At 37.2% G+C, this 25263-nt stretch overlaps 1 protein-coding gene across 1 annotated transcript in view; it reads right to left on the bottom strand.

Moving 5' to 3' along the window:
- ESYT2 (extended synaptotagmin 2) overlaps positions 1-25263 on the bottom strand; it is a 120378-nt gene that overhangs the window by 30773 nt on the left and 64342 nt on the right. The window contains 2 exon segments of the mRNA XM_043966205.1: positions 1083-1203; positions 7467-7522. Coding sequence (XP_043822140.1) covers positions 1083-1203; positions 7467-7522 — 177 coding nt within the window.

Raw genomic sequence — 25263 nt, 5'->3', positions numbered from 1 at the left:
GAAAAGTTCTTATACAACCTGAATTTTTTGGTATGTTTTAAGCTGAATACTTTCCTTTTCAAATGAGAAATATCTATAATGTAACCATCTATAAATTAATTAAAGAATATAGTTGGGTTTTTTGACATTAATGTTTAATGAATAATGTTTATGTATATGTGTATTTTGTATACTTTCCTCAAAGAGAGCATAAAGAGTCTATAAAAAAATTCCAAGTCTACTCCAAATAAAATTATGCTTACATCTTATTTTTCAATCAACTACATATTAGCCTCTTATCACCGTGATTATTTCTCTGAAACCAGAAAGAGTTTATGGAGCACTAATAAAGCATATAAAGGTATTTTTATCAACTTTGTAGAACAATTTTGGTAGCTGTGGAAGGGCATTAATTCTTTTCTTTTTTAAAAATATTTTTGATGATGCCTTTATTATGTTTTAAAGCTTAAAAAAAAGAAAAAGGGAAAAATGAGAATAACTGCTCACTATAGCTAAGAAGTCTGAAAGTATGTGTAATGGACGCATTGTGTTGTACACCTTCCAGCTCTGCCAAGTAGTGGAGTGGGAATGTTTTATCCTAATTCTTCTTTTGAAGCACACTTGTTCTTTATACTTTTGTTACATTTCTTTTGCGTGTGTGTGTGTGTGTGTGTGTGTGTGTGTGTGTGTGTGTGTGTGTGTGTGTGTAGTTTCCATTTACATTGCTGTAGTCATTGTGTATGCACTGTTTTCTTAGTTCTGCTTACTTCATTCTACAGTTCTTGTCGGTCCTTCCCTGCTTCTCTACCTTTGTTCCATTCCTCATTTCTTACAGTACAGTGATATTCCATTACATTCATGTACCACAATTTGTTTAGTTGTTCTTCAATCAATGGGCATCTACTTCATTTCATAGAAGGCATACAAACTTCCTCTCTAAGATGTCTGGGTTAATTTTGTATTTCCATAGCAAGAAAAGGGCTTTTTGCAACAAGAAATAATGTTAACATTGGAAACAAATAAGAGGTCCTAATCAGTTTATTTTAAAGAAAGAAGTATTTTTGGTTTTGTTTTTGTTTTAAATAAGAATAGAATATACTTACCTTTGGTATAGGGAATCGCAACTGAGCAATCTGAACTTCACTGACAAGAGGAACTGTGATTCGATTAGGAAGCACCAAGTAATTGGATATTATATCCAGAATAATAGTATCTGATAAGCCACTGTTAGGCAAAAACAAACAAATAAACTAGCAAACCAACGGTCATATGGCAAAATAGGCTTTTGTAGGTAATAATTAACTCACACTATAGTGACAGTTAAAAATTTCCCATGCTTACACAGGTAATAGTCTAGCTTTTTAAAAGACAGCAATCAGAATTTGTGAATAGAAGGACTTAAACATTCACTGCCAAAGCTGCTATCATTTATATTGTGATCTGGAAACACAAAACAATTTTATTAAATTGCTTAATTTCCTAAGAGTAAAAGAACTTGTTTTATCATTAACTAACATTCAAAATGAAGATATATTTTATTAAATCCTACCCCCCACTCTGAATGAGGTAAATGAATATTCCACAACTGAATCCTTCTAAAAAACAATCAGCTTTTGATTCCAGTATGGAACAGAAATTGTCTTTTATCGACTGTATTAGAAACATGGGAAACTGAGCAGTGTAGATAAATAATAGAAAATAAATAATAGAAAAAACAAAACAAATATTATTTGAACTAATATCTCCAACTACCCTGCCCTCCATTTTTTTTTTTTTAGTGAGGCAATTGGGGTTAAGTGACTTGCCCAGGGTCACACAGCTAGTAAGTGTTAAGCGTCTGAGGCCGGATTTGAACCCAGGTACTCCTGACTCCAGGGCCGGTGCTCTATCCACTGCGCCACCTAGCTGCCCCACGCCCTCCATTTTTGATAATACTTGCTTTAGTTTTATATAAGATTGTTACGAAGATCCAATGAAATTATGTTTGTGAAAGCACTTGTTAAATGAAAAATGCTGTAACAATATGAGGTATTATTCTCTGATATATAATAGCACACCCTTCATTTTGTAACAAAAAATTATTAGCTAATTAGTCTGAAAAATTTTTATAATTGGACTTATGAAAAATTATAAGCTTAGAAAAATTATAATTGGGCCATAAATCCTGTCTGAGTTGCCATTCAAATGTTGAAATATTTTAACTAGCTATCTGGGCCTAATTTGGGGGCCTAATCTGACTGGAGGACTAATCTGGGGACTTTTGATTAACTGGCTATCTGACTGCTGTTAATTTAATGTGGGCTCTTTATAAAGTTCCACCACACTGCTCCACTCCCAAATTGATAAGCAAAAGATTAAGAAGCCTCTTAACTAAATAATCAAAGCAGAGTTTATTTATGAGATACTATTTAAAATTAAGAATACAGGGAAATAAAATGTACAACCTGACTGCGTTCTGGTGCTTCCACCTGCTGCCCCTGGAACTTTTTTAATACAATAAGGGCCATAGTCGCCTCTTGCCTTAGGGTATGTTCCATTTTCCCTACTTTCTAACTCCATGCCCCTTTCACTTTGTAAATCCCTCTGCTTCTAACTTTCCTCTCCTTACTGCTACGCTGAACCCCTGCGTTTCTCTCTCACTGACCTCTCCTTCCGTTTTCCTAATGCTCCAGTCTTTCTGCACTCTTAATCTTCGTTTTCTCCAACCTGTACCCTGTGCTGACTGCTTCTGTGCTCTCTGCTGCCTCCTGTTCTGTCTGTCTGTCTATCTGCCCTCAGCTGGCTTTGCCGCCCCTCTAATCTTGTCAGCCACCTTTAATCTTGTCCTTCAGCCTCTTCCTACTGTTAGCTTTTTCTCCTTCCCCTATCTCTTAGTGCTCCTGCCTTTCTGCTCTCTGAATTTCGTCAGCCCCCCTCAATCTTGTCCGCTGGCCTCCCAGGTCTATATATGTATTTTTTCTCTCCCCTCAAATCTCGGGGCTTTTTGTGTCCCCACAGACCAAGCTAATCCGCCAGCCAGGGCTGTGGCTGGGGCTGGGGGGATGCTCAAACATCACGTGCCTCAGCACAGGCTACTCAGAGCCCGGTCTGGCCAAGCCCGAGATCTCTCAGATAGATGCACTCAGGACAGAGGGAGCTGGGGGCTTTTCCCCCCCAGCTGTCTGACCTGGCGTCTCATACAGCCCATGGGGCTTTTTGGCTCAGCTGAAGCGGAGGGGAAGGGGCACCAGCCTCTCTGACAGAAAAGACCCTGAGGGCCTAAGGCTTTTTAATCTCAGCCCAAAGGTAGGGTCCCCAAATCAAAAAAAATTTCCACAATTTTCAATTTTTCTGTATATAAAAGAGGAAAGGCACTTCTTGATAGTACTCTAAGAGCATAGATGCTTAATACACAATTAATATACTTTAGTACTTCCAACTATAGAGCTCTATACATGTTATTAAATACTCACATTATAGTGCATCTCCCACATCTCTCCTCTCACTGATAATTAATCCAACATTCACACTATCTCCCTCACCTTTCACGCCCTTATTTGCTACAGTGATTTTTACATTACATACTGACAAAGCAGATGTTCTTTTCCCTGTCTACTTTGGTACAAGAAATGCAATAATTTTCCTTAAAAAAGGAAACAAAACACAAAAAAGCCCTGTCTACTGACATAAGTACTTTGGTTACCAGTTACATCACAATAATAAGACTGCTATTAAGCTAAATTCGAGTTCTACTGTCCTTGTTAATGGTAGGAGAGACCTCCTGCAGATGGTAGGATTTTAGCTGAATTCAAGAGGAAATTAAGGAAGCAAGGAGTCAGAGTTGAGGAAGGAGAACCTTCCAGGAATTACTGCACAGAATGAGAGATGGAGTGTGATGTATGAAGAAGAGCAAATAGAACTAGATCACAGATTGGGGGGGTGGGAGTAGGGGAGTACAGTAGGAGTCAAGGGTCAAAGATGAGGCCATGGTTATGAAGCTAGAAGGCTGGAGGAATGGTGGAATCTTTAACAGAAAAAAGAAAGTTCAGTAATGGGGAGGCTGGCAGGGGGGCAGGGTGGGGGGTAGATGATGAGCTTTGTTTTGGACATAGCTTACTACAATGGCTCTGGGATGGCCAGTTTGACTTCTTTTTTTTTTCCCCCAGTGGGGGATATAATACTTGTTAATTGAAAAAAAATTAATTAAAACATTAAATGGTTAATAAGTAGTTGTTAATATGGAACACTCAGGACAGAATGTCAGGTCAGATACGTGGATCACTGAGTTAGCTACATACAGATGATATTCAAACCCATGGGAGCTGAAGTCACTGACAGAGAAGGTTAAAAGGGGGCCCAGGAGAGTCTTTAAGACTGCCACAGTAAGTACCGGATGATGAACTGGCAAAGGAGTCTAAAAACTTGTCATATAAGAACGAAACCAGGAGAGAGTTTTGTTCCCCCAAAAAACAGAGAGGAGAGAATACACAGATGGTTAATAGTGTCAATGTAGCAAAGTGGTCAAGAAGGATTAGAACTAGAAAAAAAAACATTAGATTTGGTGATTAAGAGAAAATTGGTAGGGGCAGCTAGGTGGCACAGTGGATAAAGCACCGGTCCTGGATTCAGGAGTACCTGAGTTCAAATCCGGCCTCAGACACTTGACACTTGCTAGCTGTGTAACCCTGGGCAAGTCACTTAATCCCCATTGCCCCGTTTTAAAAAAAAAAAAAGAGAGAGAGAAAATTGGTAATGCTAAAGGGAGCAGTTTCACTTGATTGATGAGGATGAAAGGCAGGTTGGAAGAATGAATAATAAAAGAGGAAATATAGTTTGGCATTAACAGCTTTTTACAGGGTTTTGGTTGACAAAGGCTGGAGAGATAAATAGATAAATAAAATTGAGGAAATTCAAATCTAATGAAGATTAAAAAAAAAAAAGATAAGGGGAAGTTCTGGGTGTTTCAAAGCAATAGGGAAAGAACCAGTAGACAGGGAAAAAACTGGAAATGACTGAAGGGACAATTTGCTGGAAAGGATGGAAGAGGAAAGGATCAAAGATACACGTAGAAAGGAGCTGTCTTAGCAAGGAAGGCCACCTGATTTTCAGAAATTGCCTAAGTGAAGAGGGCAGTGTCAATGCAAAGACCACTGACTCTTGACTTCATAGGCCTGAGTTCAAATCACTCCTGGGATGCAACACCTATATGATTTTGGGTATGTGACCTAAACTCTCTGAGTCCTAATATGTCCTACAAAAAAAGCAAAAAAGGACAATGATAACCTGGAGAGCATCCAGGAAGGACAAGCAGGATGCTGAGGGCTAAATGAGGATTGATAGAGGGAAGTGGGGATCTTTAACTTAGAGAAAAAGACTCTTGGAGAATATCTGTGTTTAAGTACCTCTAGGGATGCCAAGGAGGATTTTTAATTTTGCTTGGTCTTAGTAGGAAGAACCAGGAACAATGTGGAAGTTTTAAAGAAACTATTTTAGGTTTAATGTAATGACAAATCTTCTAACAATCAGAGCTATCCAAAAGTGGAATGGGTTATCTCAGGAGGTGGTATCTTACTGCAGGCAGGTCCTCAAGCACTGCTTACATCAACACTTGTCCTACTGGACTGAAGAAGGGAGTCTTTTTCTTGGTGTGGGAAGTGTTATCAAATAGCCTATAAGATCTCATTGAACTCTGGTATTCTTGTCCCCTCACAATTGTACAGCAGACCGCTATCCATGGAGTATATCTGTATAAATATTTATTCACTCACTGTATAGTTAAGGGGAAAGTACCAGTTTATTTAGAAAATAGAAGTGACTTTTCCCCTAAGATATGAATTTGAAGGAAAACATAGTAAAGGCCTGTTTAACAGAAAAACCAAAGTTATGTATAAAATAGGTTAATAACGACCTAACCATGTTTTTTTAAACACATCATAAATTCCTAAATTATGTAACAGTGGTATACTTGAGTTATACCTGAGAGCCTTTCAAAGATGAAATTGAACAACATAAAAACCAAGTATGCAAACAACGGACAAAAAAATTCCTTTACCACTAAAATACAGAAATATATGTAAATGGATAAATGAGTATTAACTTTCAGATATGAACAATACCCAAAAGAGTTTACAACTGTTGTCCATAAGTACAGAAATTCCTTTTCAGGTTAATGACTTATAAGTTTGCCATAAATAATCACCATTCAAAGCCTAGAGCTGATGAACAACAACAGAACTAGATTGGTTACATTTTTCTCACCAGGAAGGGGTGTGTTCTCTGGAAAGTTTACAAATGATTACTGCATGAAAGGACTTGCACCTTCTGTCAACATTTCATTGCTTCAGGTTAGTGAAGAGACTCCAAATAGGTGACATGAACTCTCAAGTTCCTTACTTCATACCCCCTCCCTCTGAAATTCCAGAGAGAACAATGTAATTTGTGCCCAAAGCCTCTAAGCAATCGTTCTGGCAATCAATGATTTTAAATTATAAAATGTGCCAAAGGCCTGGATGGTAGAATAACTTGAAAAGCAAACAAATCAAAGGATCATCTTTTGATGATGTGTTTAAATGTTAGGTCTGTGTTTTGTTAAATTAAAATCTAAATAAATCTAAATATATGTATGTGTAGATGTGTGTGTGTCTATATATACACACACACATATGTGTGGAGAGGGGTGTGTGTGTGTGTGTGTGTGTGTGTGTGTGTGTGTGTGTGTATTTGTAGCTAAAAAGCTGTTTTCTTAAATTGCCAGGTCAAAGATGATAATAATGATGATGACAAAAATGACAGCTGATGGTTAGCATTTTATGATTTACAAAGCACTTTGCTCACCAATAACCCTTGGAGGCAAATAGTTCAAGTATAATTATCCCTATTTTGCATCTAAGGAAATTTGTATTCAAAGATTTAGTTATTTGCTCAAGGTAACAAAGCTAGCAAAGAATGTAGCCAGGGCTCAAACTTAGACCATTTTACCATACGTCGTCCTCTCTGCTGGAAAGGACCTGATGATGAAAAAGCATCAAAATAGATTTTTTATAAAGGGGAGGCAGGGGCAGGGCCTTAGGGGCCTTCTGAAACCATCATAGCTCTAGCAAATCTGGAGCTAAGTAGCACGACAGAAAAGATCTATTCTAGCTCCTAACCCCTACCCCCATTTTACAGATAAAGAAACTGAAGCCCCAAATGGTAAACTGGCTTGCCCAAGGCCACACATGCAGTAAGTAGTAGAATTTTTATGCTAACCCAGGCTACTGACAAATCTAGTACCCTTTCTCCTCATGTATGCCACTGCATCCTCAAGTCACTTATACTCTTAGACAGCTGTTATACTGCAAGGTCCTTTTTCAGATTCTAAGAAAAAGATCCCTTTTTCAACATTATTAGTAAAAGACAGATGCTTTCAAACTAATCACTAAAAATGCAATTAAACTATTAACAAATTAGCTATTATGCCACATAATATTTTAATAGAACAGAATAGACTAAAATAATTTAATGCTTACTTTAATCCAGGAATATCCAGAAGATTAGTTAGTCCCGTCCAATTAATTTCCAGAAGCTGTAAAAAGACAAGAAAGCAAAAAACTCTCATTTAGACTTTCCTACAAAAGAAAGAAGTTTATTAAAAGACTCAAATATGTATTCTCATTTTACATGTTATTCATTAAAAAATTTGATGGAAAATAAACAATCACAAGATTCAAAAAAGCAGGATCAAAATTTAATTGTGTCTATCTGAATGTGTGCTTCTACCAAATATATCTTCACTATAAATCAGAAGTACATGAGCTCAAATTTACCTTACTACTGTATAATAAATTTGTAATATATACTATCTAGTAAGCAGGAAGCATCTTTCTTAGGGGAAGACGGATTCATCTAACATTTTAGAGACAAAACTTCTTAAAATTATAAAATGATAAAACTAGAAGGAATCTGAGAAATCACCTAGAACATCACCTTCATCACCTACAGATGAGGAGACTAGGGTTAAAGGTTAAGTGATATGTTAAAGGATAAAGAGCTACTAAGTTGGATCTCACACCCTGGCTACCTCTCCTGCAAAACTAATTTATGCAATACCAAAATAAAAGTATTTTGGGGAAGGAAAAAGTACATCCAAAAACAAACTTTCATCATAGAAACTTAGAAAAATGTCAATAAAAAAACTTAAAAGTACATATCAGCATTACAGGGAAAGCAGTTTTTTGGGGTTTTTTTTTTAGTGAGGCAATTGGGGTTAAGTGACTTGCCCAGGGTCACACAGCTAGTAAGTGTTAAGTGTCTGAGGCCAGATTTGAACTCAGGTACTCCTGACTCCAGGGCCGGTGCTCTATCCACTGTGCCACCTAGCTGCCCCAAAAGCTGTTTTTGCCAAACCAAAATAAAGATTCAATTGAAAGCATTTTGTTGGATCTCACATCCATGGGGTTTAAAGAAAGACTAGATTCAATGAGACCCTACTCCCCTCACTTAAATCTCAGTTTTCCATATTTGCTGGATGTCAGTGGAATCTTTCATAGGGCTAAGAAAGGAAAGTTTTCACTGCTGCTTGAAGCGCCTTCTACCATACTCCCTGCAACGGTTGTTTCAAAAGTTTTCTGCTCTCAAGTTACAGAACCTAAACGTGGGCTCCTCACAGTCTCACTCAGAACCCCTGACTCCCTACTTTCCTAAAAAGGATGAGCTCCCTCAAGCTCTCCTTTTCCATCCTCTTCCATATGTTCACCCAGCCCTTCCTTTCTCCTCTCTCATATATCTACTCATCCTTTAATATCTTCTCACTTCATCCTTAAAAAAATTAAACAACCTTCCCTCAAACTTGCTGACTTTTGAACTTCTACAATAACAAAATCAAAGAATACTAGATAGAAGAGACCATAGAGATCATCTAGTGTAATACTCTAATTTGGCAAAAAGAAAACTGAAATGCAGAGATGTTAATGACTTTCCCAATGCTACAAAGCTAGAGCTGGCAAGACTGAATTGAGACTCTAGGATCCTGATTTCTCTTGTGCTTTTTCCACTATACCACACTCCCTCTTCTGTTTCTTTAAGTTTTTCACTTTCATTTGACTTGCTGACAAATTCCTCAAAATAGTAATCTATACTTATTACCTAATAATCCCTCAATTCTTTTTAGCCAGGCTTCTTCCTTTCCATATTCACTTGTTACTTCTATTGAAACTGTTTCTTGGAGCCAAGGCGACAGAGTAGCAGGAAGAAATACAACAATGTCTACCCCTCAAAAATGAAATCTTCCCAAAAAGATCTAGAAAACACACCAGACCAAATACTTATGAGGAAATTCAAGAAAAAAAAAATCAAAATGAGTCATTTTTCCAGGCCAGGTAGACAAAGGGAGACAGAGAAGTCTGCAGACATTGGGAATGGGGTCTGGCCAGGAGCCAACCAAGGAACCCTCCAGTTCAAGGAGGGACTGTGCACCAGGGAAAGGGAAGGTCCCAGATCCAGCACAAGGACCTTAAATTTGCATATGGTGAAAGAACAGGTACTAATTGGAAGCTCTACACACTTCCAAGTCACAGATGGAGGGTGAACCAAGGAGAGGGCAGTGGTGTTGCAGGATGAGGTGTGGTCAAAGACCTAGGCTGTTAACCAAGAAAGTTTCAAGATCATAAGCAAGTAGCAACTGTGTGACTTTCACTCCAAGAGCAGGGTAAGGACTCATTTTCAGCCTCTATCTCAGTCTTCAGCCAGCAGCAAAATAGTCACAGCAGAAATCTCAAACTAAAGGGAAGCCTGAAGTTATGACACTCTGATTTATCAGAGCACTTCACAGGTTAATAGCAGCTGGATTCAGAAGCAATCTGAAGCCCACAAGCCTCAGTTCAGAAACCCACAAGCTCCCCACCCCCTGCCCTGTTCAGGCCTAAAACCAGGCTAGGAATTCACCAGTCACCCCCTAAAAGAAATCCCAAAATGAAAAGTCCCAGAAGCATTACAGCAAAAAAATTATATATATTGCAAGTAGCCAAAAAGGAGTCCAAGTATCAAGAAACTACAGTCAGAATCACACAGGATTTAGCAGCCACCAATTTAAGGACAAAGAGCATGGAATATGATATTTTAGAAGGCAAAGGCTATAGACTTTTTTTATTTTTTTTTGCAGGGCAATGAAGGTTAAGTGACTTGCCCAGGATCACACAGCTAGTAAGTGTCAAGTGTCTGAGAGCACATTTGAATTCAGGTACTCCTGAATCCAGGGCCGGTACTTTACCACTGCACCATCTAGCTACCCCAGGTTCTAGACTTATAACCAAGAATAACTTACCCAGCAAAACTGACTATTGGGGGATGGGGTGGGGGTGGGGGTGGAGTGGGGGGAGAGGTAGAACAAACCTTTGATGAAATAAAGGACTTCTAAGCATTCTTGATGAAAAGACCAGAACTGCATATAGAAACTTTGAAATGAAACCAAAGGAGTAAAAAGAAATAAAAGAAGGTAAACAAGAATAACAATCATAATGGACTGAACAATGTTAAACTGCTTATATTCTAACCCTAATTTAATCTAAGAGGCAAAAAAGGGAGAAGAAGGTGAGAGAAGATTATCTGTAAAAATCCAGTGAGCTAGTGATAAGTTTATATAAATAAAGAAGATGTAGGAAGAGCAGTTGACATTTGAATCTCACTCTCATTTGAACTGGTCAAAGGAGGAATACACACCCATAGCTGGGTAGAGAAATGCATTTCACCCAATGAATAGGAGGGAAAGGAGGAAAAATTAGAGGAAGACTAGATTAAGAAAGAGAACGGTCCTAAGCAAAACAAACTTCAAGCAAGGATATAGTTCTTTCTATGATGGCAAGAACACAATGACAACAGTATTGAAAAGATAAACAACTTTTAAAAATGTAGGAACTCTCTCTGATCACTGTAATGACTAATCACAATTCCAGAGGACTAAGAATGAATCATGCTACTCACCTGCAGAATTTTTATTTTATTTCATTTTATTTTTGCATATGGCCAATGTGGAATCCTGTTTTGTTTAACTATAAGGGATAAGAGATGGGGTAGGAGGGAGAAAAGGTAGATTTTTGCTGATAAAAAAAATTAAAATGTATTTTTTTTTAAAGTAACTATTCCCTGGGGCAGCTAGGTGGCGCAGTGGATAAAGCACCGGCCCTGAATTCAGAAGGACCTGAGTTTAAATCCAGCTCGACACTTGACACTAGCTGTGTGACCCTGGGCAAGTCACTTAACCCTCACTGCCCCACCCCCACCCCACCCCCAAAAAAAGTAAAAGTAACTATTCCCTCTAAGGTTAACAATGGCTTTTTCCAGTTGCCAGAACCAAAATTACTTTCTCAGACCTCATCTTCCTCAACAACTGGCGAGCATTAAAGACTGTTGATTATAACAATTCCTTGAAAGTCAATGAAATTTTTAATTATCTGGTAATATACTGTTCTAGTTCTTTCTGGAGAATCTTTCCTCTTTTTTCTCCTTTCATCTCTCAAATGGTACTATTTCTAGAGATTCTACACCAGGTTCTTCTTTCTCTTCACAAGCTGTCTGTGGGACCTTATCAGACAAAAGCATGCTTTTGTTTAAAGGAATATTAAATCAAGTCCTCCAGTCCCACCTGTCTCCCAAGAGCTAGTCTCATTTTCTAAGATGTTCAGGATATTTTTACCTGGATATTCTGTTGCAACTCAAACTCAAAATTCCTAAAGTTGAAACATTTACCCATCTTATTTCTACTCCAATTATCTCCTACTTCTTAATGTTGTTGGTATAATTCAGTAATAAAATGTTTAATAATATGTTCAAGATAAAAACCATTTTTTTTAAGTGAGGCAATTGGGGTCAAGTGACTTGCCCAGGGTCACACAGCTAGCAAGTGTGTGTTAAGTGTCTGAGGCAGGATCCGAACTCAGGTACTCCTGACTCCAGGGCTGGTTCTCTATCCACTGCGCCACCTAGCTGCCCCAAAAACCATTATTTTTAGACTCAGAATTATTTATTCCATGGAACTCTAGTAGATCTGATTCTGTACTATACTGCATAGTGCAGGCTCTTGATACCTTTTCTTCCTCCTAAGTGGATTCTAGATGGTATTTCCCTTAAATCAGTTTTTTAATATATTGGCATAATGCCCTCAAACTGCTCTTGGTTACAAAAATGTGTATAAGCTTTGTATTTCAATGACAGAAAAGAAATCTTCTGATTCTCACCTGGAAAAAAGCATTTCAAGAGTTCAGATTTGACTTGCTGACCTAAAAGTGTCCATACACACCAGTGTGACTAGCAGCATTCAAAGACAACTAAAGAAACTGAAAAGTGATTGAGTCTCATCCCCTAATGAACAGAATTGACAGCAGGGCTCCTTTTGAAAATAAAAATATATACAGTTGAATTCATTATTCCAACACAATGTTAAAAGAGGAATAACTGATCCATGAAGTAACAACAGCAAAAACAAATTAGCATGGGCACACTCAGTCAGCTGGCCTAAGCATTATCACTCAGACTGGGAAGTCTCAAGTTTTAGATGTGTCTATCACCCATGAAGCTTTCCAACACACATTCTTTTGCAGCAATTAAAAAAACAACACCACAATAAACATGATCTTATTTAAAGTTGCCCCAAAATATCAAAGTATGACTCATAAAAAGATCCTACTTTCTTTGCCAAACTTTTCAAAGCTGCTAAAAATTCACAAATATTTAAAACTTTATGTTCATTAAACACAGAAAAAAATGATACTGAAGAGACTTGAAAAAACCATGTTATAGTCTGAGAATCGATCTTAAAAAGTCAATATAATTCAAATGTGAAAATCTCTTTTTTATTAGAACTTTAAGCTTATTAACTACTTTTCAGGTTGTCTGATAAAAATTACAAAACATTTAGACAATGGAACATTTAAGTAATGGAAATAGCTGAAGCTCTACTACTAAAACACTTAATATAACAGTTTTTGCCATTCAATTCACTACCAACAAAGGTCAAACTTCTTATATCCCTCTACCCATTCTATAGCTATCCTCACCTTAAAATAAATTTGGTCTTGGAAAGACTCATGAACTGATGTATAATGAAGTGAGCAGAACTGGGAGGACACTGTGCATAGTGACAGCAGTATTGTTCAATGAACAACTGTGAATGACTTAACTACTCTCAGCAATACAATGATCCAAGACAATCTCAAGGGACTAATGAAGCTTACTTATCCACCCCCACAGAAAGAACTGATAAAAAGAGCACTTGTGGATTGTACATATATAACCTAGCTGCTGTCTTGTGCAGGGGGGAGGAAAGGGAGGGAGAAAAATTTGGAACTCTAAAATAAATTTGGTATAACGTTTTATTACTACTAATAAACACAAATATATACAAGTTAATGACATATGGGATGACTTATATGGAGCACTACATCAAGGACACCATGTTCCATCTTAAGGATGAAATTTTTTTTTAAATGTGTACCTTCCATTTCAGAAGATTAAAAGTACGGCAAATAAGATCCCATTAAAGTGCTTTAAAAATTGTTTAAAGACAATTTTCTCTCATGCTCTGCTTCTTTTGCAGGTGAGGAAACTGAGGCCAGGAGAAGTTAAGTGATTTCCTTAAGGTCACAGGAGTGTCAGACCCAAAGACTAGAAGTAATGTCCTCTGGCTCTGGGACTTGTGCTCTTTTCAGTTCTGCTACTAATTAGCTGGGTGTTACCTCAGGTAAGTCACTGCTGTGGTCTGGGCTTCAGTTTTCTCACTTGTAAAATGACAGGGTGGGACGAGGTGATTTCTTTGTAAATTGTTTTAAAACGTTTATTACAAACTTCACAAACATTACTAAACCTGAACATATACATATTAGGAGAGCTATATATAATGCATAAATATCTATTAGTCATGGCCTTTTTTTAAAAAAAAGAATGTTAAATTCAACATATTTGCTCGATTTGTATCTGTTTCCTTCTAAACTTCCTTCAGCTCTTCTGTATGTAAAGTATTTTTAATATTATATTAATGCTCTTTTCTCTCATATTTTTAAAAATATTACTATTAGTGATATATATGTAGTTTTCCAAATGATGAATCAACCCTGCATTCCGGATATAAATATAATCTAGTTATACTATGTAAAATTTTTAATTGATGCTGTATCTTATTTACTGATATTATTAAATATTTTTGTATCAATATTCATGAGTGTCATTAGTGTACATCAAGGACTCAACTTTTTTTTTTAACCAAACACACTTTTGGTTGTCTGGTTAAGCCTATGGATTTCTCAGAATGTTTTTGAAAGCAGAAAATTAAATCCATAAGATTACAAAGCAAACCAAGTATACTGAAACACAGCTATCAAAATATTTTTAAAAAACAACTTCATGGACGCTAGATTGAAAAATGTTGGTCTACAGGTTTCTTTTTCTAATCTAGCTCTAGTTTAGCAATCAGGATCATATTTGACTGAAAGGTTTGGTATAGAATGTCTTGTTTTTCTATTGTTGCAATAATTTATGCAATATTTGAACTGTTCTTTGAATGTTTGGGAAAATTCACTTTAAAATCTATTCCTGGGGGCAGCTAGGTGGTGCGGTGCATAAAGCACCAAGCCCTAGATTAAGGAGGACTCAAATACTTGACATTCACTAGCTGTGTGACCCTGGGAAAGTCACTTAACCCTCATTGCCCCTCAAAAAAAAAAAAAAAGAAAAAAAGAAAAAATCTATTCCTAGGGTTTTTTCCCTCCTCTAGAGTTTTTTATTCAGTTTATTCAGGTTTTTTTCCCTAAGATTTGTTTGTTCAGTTTTTTCCCCCTAAGATTGTGTTACTTTGTTCTTTTCTTTCTTATTCTGATTTGGGCATTTTATAGTTTTGTAAATATCCATTTCACTTATCAATTTGGTTGGCATATAAATAATTGGCACTTTATGGTCTGGCTGCTGGAAGATATGTGTTTTCTTTTCTTCAGTTCTTGAATATAGTACCCATTGTTTTTTGTTCAGTTTTGTTTCATTTTCTTTGTTTTTTAAGGGAATGCAATGATTCTTAAGTTCTCTCTTCTTAACTTTCTTTGAAAGTAGAGATTTACATTTTTTTCTATCTCCTCTTCCCCCACCATGTTTCCCCAGTCTTGTTTGGTTTTTTTTGGTTCCAATATTCCTTGCTGTCTATTTTAATTTCTTTCTTTTTTTTAAGTGAGGCAATTGGGGTTAAGTGACTTGCTCAGGGTCACACAGCCAGTAAGTGTCAAGTGTCTGAGGCCGGATTTGAACTCAGGTACTCCTGACTCCAGGGCCGGTGCTCTATCCACTGCACAATCTAGCTAACCCTTAATTTATTTCTGATAGCTTTACTCTGTACTTTAGAAAATGTATTTCTTGGGTAAAGTTTTCTACCTTGTATTCTAAGTGAGTTATTCCCATTCCAATCTTTCATTCCAGAATTCTTATTTAAATTCTAATTTCATTCATAATCTTCCATTTCATTTCTCCTCGGCATTCTTTTTTTTCCCCTTTTAAATCACTTAGAAATTTTCTTCTAAATTTTAAAAACACCAAATAAAATGAGGGTTTCCATATACAAAAAAACAAAAGGATTGTGCATGAAGCTGTAATTCTCTTATGTAGAGTGTGATTTTTCTTTTAAAGTGTATAATATATTCAACATGCAACTTTTATTTTAAATATTTTATTTTTTTCCAATGACATGTAAAAGCACTGTCCAAAGCTTTGGATTTTTTGTGCTGCTGGAAGATTTGGGATCTGCCAGTTTTCAGTTCTTCCAAGGCCTTATGATCTAAGGAGAAGTTTGGTCACTGCTTCCCTAGCCTGTGTTCTGGTCTCTGAGTGACCACAAGCATTCTTTTCTACCCTGAAACTGCGACTAGGTTCCCCCATTGCCCTGAGGCTGCACACTTCACCCTGGGACTTCAAACCCTGAGCCATCTATGGGTAATGTCATAGAGTCCCATGTCAACAAAGGGTCCCCTGTAATATCCTTCTGAGCAGTTGTCTGACCCCTTTACCATCTGTGGGTTAAGAGTTCCAGAAGCCACCACTGCTGATTCAGTTGCCCCCCTCCCCCAAGGCCTGTCAAAGCCCAGCCCATGCTGGACTGTGCTCCACTTTAATCGTAGTGAGACAGACCTTTACTGCTGACTTTCTAAGTTGTCCTGGAATCGGGAGTTGTTTCACACCATCCTTCTGCTGGCCTGCAATTCCAGAACTCATTTTGAGGAATTATTTTAAATTTGTTTGAAGGAGAATTTGGGAAAGCTCAGGCACGACCCTACCTTTACTCTGCCATCTTGGCTCTGTTACTCTCCTGGGCATTCTTAGCTTCCTCGTGGCCAAATGATGTTCTTCCTTGGTGGCACTGCTTACACTTGGAGAATTATTCTTCATTAGCATTAACTTTCAGGCATCTCTTCATACATGATACTACCTCACTGTTTTTAGTATTTTCTTCTACTTAATATTTTAACAGGGAGGTATGTCTCCTTTTTCAGGTTTCAAAGGCTTCAGGTTTCTTAACAAGAACTTGTACTACATTCCCTGATGTGAAGCCTCTCCTGGTCTATTCTGGAATCTGGTCATTTTACTGTGCAGTTCCTAATTCGATGGAGGAGCTTATTTCTGGTTTTGCTTTGTTAGTGTATTTATGTGGGAGAACTGGGCTCTTCAACATCCTCTGAGTCACCATCTTAACTGGAAATGTGAGATGAGGGAGTAAGAAGCATTCCACAAAGCCCTGGTGCACAGCCTCTAGCACCTCTAAGACTGAAATGGAGGAGGCAGAGAGAAACACAGACATAGCAGCTTACTCAATTCTATAGTACCTTCTGGAGCCAACCTGATGATTTCTTGAAGTCCCTTCCATTTTCAAGGACCAGTAGTTTACTTCTATCTTCTCACAGGCCACATGGACTAAACACCATGGCTCAGGAGACTTCACTCTTTCAACTTGGGGCCTCTCACTGTCCTGATTCATGCAGACCTCACAACAGCCATGACATCCAAGCCTGGCTCCAACCAGGCCTCATTCTGTGCCCTTGGCAATGCTTTTTCCCTTTCCAGTTTTAGATTCATAATTGAATCAATTCTGTCATTGTTCCTGGAAAGGGTATGTTAGCCTATTCCCCTTCACTTTACTCACAGTCTGAGTGACTTCCAAACCAGACCTGATCACACTTGTTCCATGTATATTGTTTCCCTCTATTAGAAAATTTGTTCTGTGAGGAGAGGCTTTGCTTTTGTATTTGTAATCCTAGTACATGGCACAATGTTTGGCATCTAGTAAGTACTTGATTTTTTTTCATTCTTTCATTCATTTGAATTTACTTATAAAGTTATCATTACAAAGAGGTAGCAATCATATTCCTCCTGAATTCAGAAATAAAAATTATAAAATCAAATGCAACACTTCAAATTATGATTTACCACATTTTTCATACAATTAATGCAAAGTAAAGGAATTTTAGTTCAAAAGTTTTACGTGGCAAACTGGTTCTACTTCTTAAGAATGACCTTGTCATAAGTTGTAAGTAAGACCAGCTCTCGGTTATTCCACCTCAGAGTTAATAGAAGAAGAAAGGCTAGTTAGTGGCAAGACACAATGGGAGTGGACCAAAAAGACTTGTTCTCCTATTTACTGTGGGACCTGACACATGTCACTTAACCACAATGAGCTCTCACTTCCTTATCCCCTGATAATAATACTTGTATGAGCTGCCTCACAAGATTAAGTTCCTACTACACAGAAGGCAACATGGGATCAAATAAATAAAATATGTAAAGAATTCTATAAATTAAAAGCCATCATGTTAAGAATAAGATATGATTATTATGACAGCATCCAAGCAAATACTTGTTGAATGACTAAAGACTTGGTAATAACAGTAAGTTGCATTTAAAACTTTTAGGTTTTATACCTCACTGTGGAGGTGAAGCTAAGTTCCCAAAGGCTATACCAGTAAAATATAAAATGTGACAAGTCCTACACCAAACTGGAAATAATTTCAGGATATCTTGATAATGTACGCTTGCACTCTGAGTACCAGCATAAGTTGGTTCAAAGGGGTTCATCACCAGGAGAGCTGTGAGGTGATGAATTGTTCAGCCTCAACAATGATAAAAGGCAGTTTGAAAGGGCAGAGATTTACATTAATTGAAGGTTTACTAAAATGATGAAATTACATACTGAAGATGCAGTTAAAGTTTATAAAGCATGCTCCTCATAATAATTCTATGACTTTATCAGCATTAGGTATTATATAAACTTTTTTACACGCAAGAAAACATTCTTAAAAATCACATAAATTAACCTGATGGTCACACCTAGAAGTAAATGTCACAGGTCATGTTTGAGTCCTAGTCTCTTATTTCCAAGTCCAGGATTCTCTTCATTATACTATATTCCCTCTCTTTTAAAAATAATATTAATATTACTCAACAATAAAAATATAATTACAAAGAAAGACATTTTAAGAAAATGTTATCTGACGTTTTCTTTAAGCCTCAGTAGTTAATATGTTTAAGAATACTTCAGTATTCATTTCTACTGACAACTCACATTTCCAGGACAGTGTAATGTTGATAATAAAAGTATTATTTCAATTTTATAGATAAGAAGGGGTAATATAGTTCAGGGCAAAAAGCACTGGAGGAATTGGAGTCAAGAACACCAATGTTCAAATCCTGGTTTTACCACATCCTGGGGGGACCCTGGGAATGTTGCAACCTCTGTGCAACCCATTTTCTTATCTGTAAAATGAGAAAGCTGGACTAAATGATCGCTAATGCCCTTTCCAACTCTAAGAATACAATTCTATGACTTCCAGGAAAACTGAGGATAACAGAGGTAAAATGACTTACCCGTGGATCACAGCATGAGTGTAGGATTTGAACCCCAGGATTCTGGTTCCATACTACACTATGCTGCCTTACAAATGTATGGCATGGCAGCAGCTAGGTGGTGCAGTGGATAGAGCACCAGCCCTAGAGTCAGGAGTACCTGAGTTCAAATCCGGCCTCAGACACTTAACACTTACTAGCTGTGTGACCCTGGGCAAGTCACCTAACCCCAATTGCCTCACTAAAAAACAACAACAACAACAAAAAAAAAAATGTATGGCATGAGGCTGTATTGTGCTGCCAAAAGGAGTCCATGAAACAAAAAAAGGTGAAGAATCCCTGCCAATAGATCATTTAGAGAAATTGTCATTATTACCATCACCAAGAATTATTTCTTGGTTCATAGGTTAGGGATCCAGGAACTATAAAATAAACACCTTGATTTCTGAAGATTTGAAATGAAGTAGGCACAGGCAGATGAAGCTCAGGGGTTGATGGCACAAAGAATCACAGAAGTAGATGAACTTTTCTGTTAATAGTATTTGTAATAAAACCATTCCAGAGACAGCATTCCAGAGAGGCTTTTAGCAGCATTTCTTTAACACATTTTTAGCATGGCTCTGGACACTTTTGAAAAGTATTGTAAAATGTTATTCTAAGAGTTTATGGCCTGCATCTGAGGTCTTGTACATATATGCAAGAATTAAAAACAAAGAATATAATCAAGTGCCATGTGAGTGGGCCAGATTATGGTCAGAGAAAGGGGAGATCAGCGTGGGCTGAAGCAGTATGAGGCTGAAAAGGCAGAGTGAAATGTGAACCACAGAAAAACAGGCAGCATTCTGACTCTGAAAGGGAAAACACTCCAAGCTGAGGAAACAGGTTATGCAAAAGGCATCAATCAAGGTGGGAGGTTTTTGAACAGTGGAGGGACATGATAAAATCTATGTTTTAGGAAAAAGCTCTCGAAAGGCAACTAAAATTAGGATGCCTGGTTCCACACAAAGAACAAGCCTCAGAGCAACTGAAGCCAATGCAACTGCATGAGTAAGACTTCTATTTCAGGAAGCTGTAGAGCCAGTGAGACTTGCATTTCTGAAAGTCATGAACTCATTCCACAAAAACTGTCATGCTTTGCTTGGAAAAGCCACATCTTATGATGCAAAATGTTAGGTTTGTCGCTGCAAACAACTCCACAGCTGTAATGAAACACTGGAAATTAGACTACGAAGCATTCCACTGAGATTTTTCTCTTTTGTCCTCTACAATAATTTTATCTGATTAATTATATGCTTCCATAATTCTGAATGAAGTTCTTTGATGAGTGACAATTCATTAAAGATACTTTCTTAATTACCATACACTTTAAAATGTGTGTCACCTTGTGACTCCCATAATTAAAGACACTGGATTAAGTCAGCCTGGAAATAATAGTTCAGATTTCATATGGTTTAGCATATAAAAATGAAACTAGGCAGTTTCTGAATTGCAATTTAAATATACTATAATATCTATACATGGAAATAATAATATAAAATCTCTAAAAAGAGAAGGCATAACTAACTAGCTGTGTGACCCTGGGCAAGTCACTTAACCCCAATTGCCTCACCAAAAAAAAAAAAAAGAGAGAGAAGGCATGATAAATAGAAAAAATGCTGGATTTTAAGTCAGGAATACCCGGGTTTGTATCTTATAATTAGAAGAGAAAGAAAAAAATAATCCTTCAAAGACTTCAAATTCTGATAAAGGAAGACAACACATAGAGAAGCTTTAACTTCAGTGCTGAAAGGGCTCAATGTCCATTAGGATGCAATAGCAAAGCAGAGAGTAATTCATCTTCCTTAATGCTATTTCCCACAGGCAGCTAGGTGGCGCAGTGAATAGAGTAATGGGTCTGAAATCAGGAAAACTCATCTGCCTGAGTTCATATTCAGCCACGCTTATAAGCTGTGTAACCCTGTTTGCCTCAGTTTTCTTATCTGTGAAATGGGCTGGAAAAGGAAGTGGCAAAGCACTCTAGTATCCTTGCCAAATGGAGTAACAAAGAATCAGACATGACTGAAAAATGACCAAATAACCAAAAAAATGCCATTTCCATTGTTAAAACTACATCCACTGAACTTGGAAAGAGTCAAGGGCATTGGTGGTAAGATACTTCTCTTTTGGGTCTTCAGTAGTTGCAGCTGCCAAGGCTGCAGCACCTGAATAAGTGGTTTCCAGGTTGCATTTCCATAAATGTTACTCCTCTGAATGATGGCCATGGGAGTCCAACTAGGAGTTGGTGGTCTCAGCTATTCCTACAGTTCTTAGGTACAGAGTCCTAGACTTTCTCTATTGAGGTATGAGGGAAGGGAGTAGTTTAAGTGATGTGAGTGGTTGACCCATCCAGTACGTACTGCCCCATCTTTCCCTCAAGATGCCTTGCTGTTTCATATGCATGGATGATATCATTCTGGAAGAGAGTTGTTAAGGTTGTATTATCAAGTCCTTTGTGGAGTCTATCTCCTCCTCTTCTGCAAAAGGTAAAGGCACAGGGCATGATGAAAAGTGTTCTCTACACCCAGAGAAAGAAACAATGGAGTCTGAATGCAGATTGAAACATAATATCTTTTACTTTATTTTTTTCATGAGGTTTTTTTTTTTGGTCTGTCTTCTTTCACCACATAACATATGAAAATGTTTTGCACGATTGCACATAAATGGGGTAGACCAGAAGTCCCGATGTTTTAATAACTTTTTGAAAATTATTTTTTCTTTATTTTTTGAGATTTTTCACATGTAATGTAAATTCGTTTCCCATATATACTATGATTCTGTGCTAATGTAAATTAAAAACAAAAAACAAAGGAGTTATTAAATATTGAAACCCCTTTGTGACTTTTGGGTTTTTTTGGTTTTTGGTTTTTTGTGGTGGGGCAATGAAGGTTAAGTGACTTGCCCAGGGTCACACAGCTAGTTAGTGTCAAGTGTCTGAGGTCGGACTTGAACTCAGGTCCTCCTGAATCTAGAGCCAGTGCTTTATCCACTGTGCCACCTACCTGCCCTCCCTTTGTGACTTTTGACCCATTCTGTATAACCTATATCAAACTGCTTACCTTCTCAGGGAGGGAAAAATGGAGGGGAAAATGGAGGGAGAGAATCTAGAAATCAAAATTTTAAAAAATTAATGTTAAAAATTCTCTTTACAGGATCTCCAAATCCAGGGGAAAAAAAAGAACTGTGGAGTATAGATGCTGAATAAACCATACTATTTCTTTTGTTTTTGGTGCTGATGTTTTTCTATTTTGAGGTTTTTCCTCATTGCTCTGATTTTTCTCTTATAGCATGACTATTGCAGAAATATGTTTAATGTTATTATGTGTGTGTGTATATAAATATATACAAATATATCTATGTATATATATTGTGTGTGTATATATATATATATATCCTATATCAGATTACCTGCTGTCTAGGGGAGGGGGGTGGGAGGGGAGGGAGGGAGAAAAATCTGAAATCGGAAAACTTGTATAAACAAAAGTTGAGAACTATCTTTACATGTAACAAGAAAAAAATAAAATACTTTATTAATTTTTTTTAAATTCTCTTTACAAGTAATTGGGAAAAAATAATTTTTTAAAAAAACTTTACAGATTAATTTATATTGTGATCCATTGCTGCTTGTGGAAGCCAATTCTCTGCCTAACAAGTAAGTCAAATGTTTGCTGACACCTATTTCCAAGGGTTTTTGTAAGGATCGAATGACATGCTATGCCTAGCAATTATCAGGTACTATATACAAATGATAGCCATTATTAGCTATCATTGCAAAGTACTTTTTTGACTCTTAATCTTCTATCAATTTCTTGTTTTACCAATTACATTGGCTTAACTTCTAAATGACATTATTAGCATTGGTCTTGATGTCATTTTTGTTGTCCATTTCCCATTTTTTCTTTTCAAAAGCTTATTTTTTAAAAAATAAATAAAATTTTAAAAAATTTTTGAAAGCTTATTTAATGAAGGCTAAATCTTAATCGTGTTCTATAGATTTTTTTCACTAGCATTCTTTCTCCTAGTTTATAATAAAGTCTGTTCTTCATTCTGATGAGGTGACGATTAGACTATGCAGACGGCTGATTCAGGGATAACTACTATGTCTACAGTAAATCTTTTCCTGTCGGTTAAAATGCTTCTCATTCTTTGAGATGTTACTTAGTGATGGCCATATCCAGTCCCTTCCAATTTTTTTTATTTGAAGAAAATGCTCATGATATAGACATGCGAGGCTTGGGTATAACCTAAGGAAGGGTCTTTGGACTCTCTGAACCACTTTCCTATATATATACAGGAATTTTATATATATATAAAATTCTCATCTCCAACTTTTCCTCACCTTTGCAATGAAGTCACTCTCAGAGTCCATGATGATGTGTCTTATCAAATTCTTCAAAGAATTTTTCTACCATTTTTCGTGCTTATGCTACGATTACTTTCATGTTGATATTTTTGGAAATACTGATCATCATTTTAGTACTGTAATATTTCCCTAAATCACAGATCCAATTATGTCAGTCTTCTATTCAATGAACTCCACTGGCTCTCTGTTTAACATTCAAGTCCCTGCATAGCCTGCCCCACTTCCCTTGCCAATTTTCTTACACCATACGCCTTCCCATATAGTCTAGGCTCGAGTATCACTGTTCCCAAAAGAAGACATTCTATCACTTGGACCTGGCTGTTTTTCCATGCCTGGAATGCTCTCCCTCCTCATCTTGCCTTCCTGGCTTCCTTCAAGCCCCTCAAGTTGGATGGGCTACCTTTCCTGAACCTTCTTCACTCTAGTGCCTTCCCTCTGTTGCTTATTTTCTCTTTATCTTGTATATAGCTTGTTTATATGCACTTGATTCATTCTGTCTCCTCCACCAGACTGTGAGCACCCTGAAGACAGAGACCATCAAGTGTCTTTCTTTGGACTAACAGTGCTTAGGATAGTGCCTGGCCAAGAGAAGGCACTTAATAAATGTTTGCTCAAAGTCCCAAGACATAATCGTTTCTGTAGTTTATGAGCATACTATAAAACCCATTCTGTCAATTTTTTTCTTCGCTTCTCCAAAGATTGTCTTTGAGCCATCCTTTCATTGGATAATAATTCTTTCTCCAGGGTTTGATTATAGCAAGAATGTCCAGATTGTTATATGGTTCCTCAAGAAATGTCTACTGTTGGTCTCACGTTTAGAGAATTAATCATTAAATTAAAATTTGCTGATGGTCTAAATACTGCAATTCTCTTTTTTTTGGGGGGGGAGGCAATTGGGGTTACGTGACTTGCCCAAGGTCACACAGCTAGTAAGTGTTAAGTGTCTGAGGCCAGATTTGAACTCAGGTCCTCCTGACTCCAGGCTGGTGCTCTATCCACTGCACCACCTATCTGCCCCTAAATACTGTAATTCTTAACATGCTCTTCCCTCATTCCTATCACTGTTGCCATCACTACTGAAGCAGAAGGATGATAGCTGAACAAAGGATGGTATATTCATGTAATAGAATAACACTGTGTTGTGAAAAATCATGATGCAGAATGAACTACAAAGGAGAATAACTTATACTCTAACTACAACAATGCAAAGGCAAACAACTTTGATCAATACAGTGAGATACCACAACTCCAGAAGCCGAATGAGGAACATGCTACCAACCCTTCTGACAGAACGATGATAGACTCAAGAAGCAGAATAAGACACTTTTTTAAATGGCCAATGCAGAAATTTGTTCTGCTCCACTATGCATATGTGTAAGAAGGGTTTGGTCTTCCTTCTTTCCTTCCTTTGGGGACCTTTTTTTTGTTTTTTTGCAGGGCAATGGGAGTTGACTTGTCCAGTGTCACACAGCTAGTAAGTGTCAAGTCTGAGGCCACATTTGAACTCAGGTCCTCCTGAATCCAGGGCCAGCGCTCTATCCACTGCGCCACCTAGCTGCCCCCTTCATTCCTTCCTTCCTTCCTCCCTCCCTTCCTTCTTTCCTTCCCTCCTTCCAACTGGGGAGAGGGAGAAGAGGAAATTTTTAAAAAGAATAAGCTTGTTAACTGGAAAAAATGTTCAAAAGCTCAAAAGTTTACAAGGTTCAACAATGTTACTAGCATCAAGTTTCTGAATAATAAGGACAGCCAAAAAAGATTTATTTTTTATTAAAGAGGAAGAATTACTTGGCAACCAGCAGTGGATTGTGTTCTCATATTTTCCAGCTTAAAGTAACTGACAAAAATTCCCTTCAGTTGCAGCATCTGTTGGGTGACTGTTTATTGCCCATATATGGCTGAGCTGTCTAAATTAATGACTCCTAAATCTTTGGCTTCCAGGTTTGTTTTTTTTTTTAAATAAGCATTATAAAGTTCTGTTTGCCATGTCTTCATAGCAATATATAAATATACTTTCTTTTCAGGAAAACTACTTCTATGGCAGACGTAAGTGAAATAAGAATATGGGG

Source organism: Dromiciops gliroides, chromosome 5 (genome assembly GCF_019393635.1).
Source record: "Dromiciops gliroides isolate mDroGli1 chromosome 5, mDroGli1.pri, whole genome shotgun sequence".
Taxonomy (NCBI): domain Eukaryota; kingdom Metazoa; phylum Chordata; class Mammalia; order Microbiotheria; family Microbiotheriidae; genus Dromiciops; species Dromiciops gliroides.
Note: the sequence above shows the minus strand (reverse complement) of the source record. Positions and strands in the feature narration are given on the sequence as shown.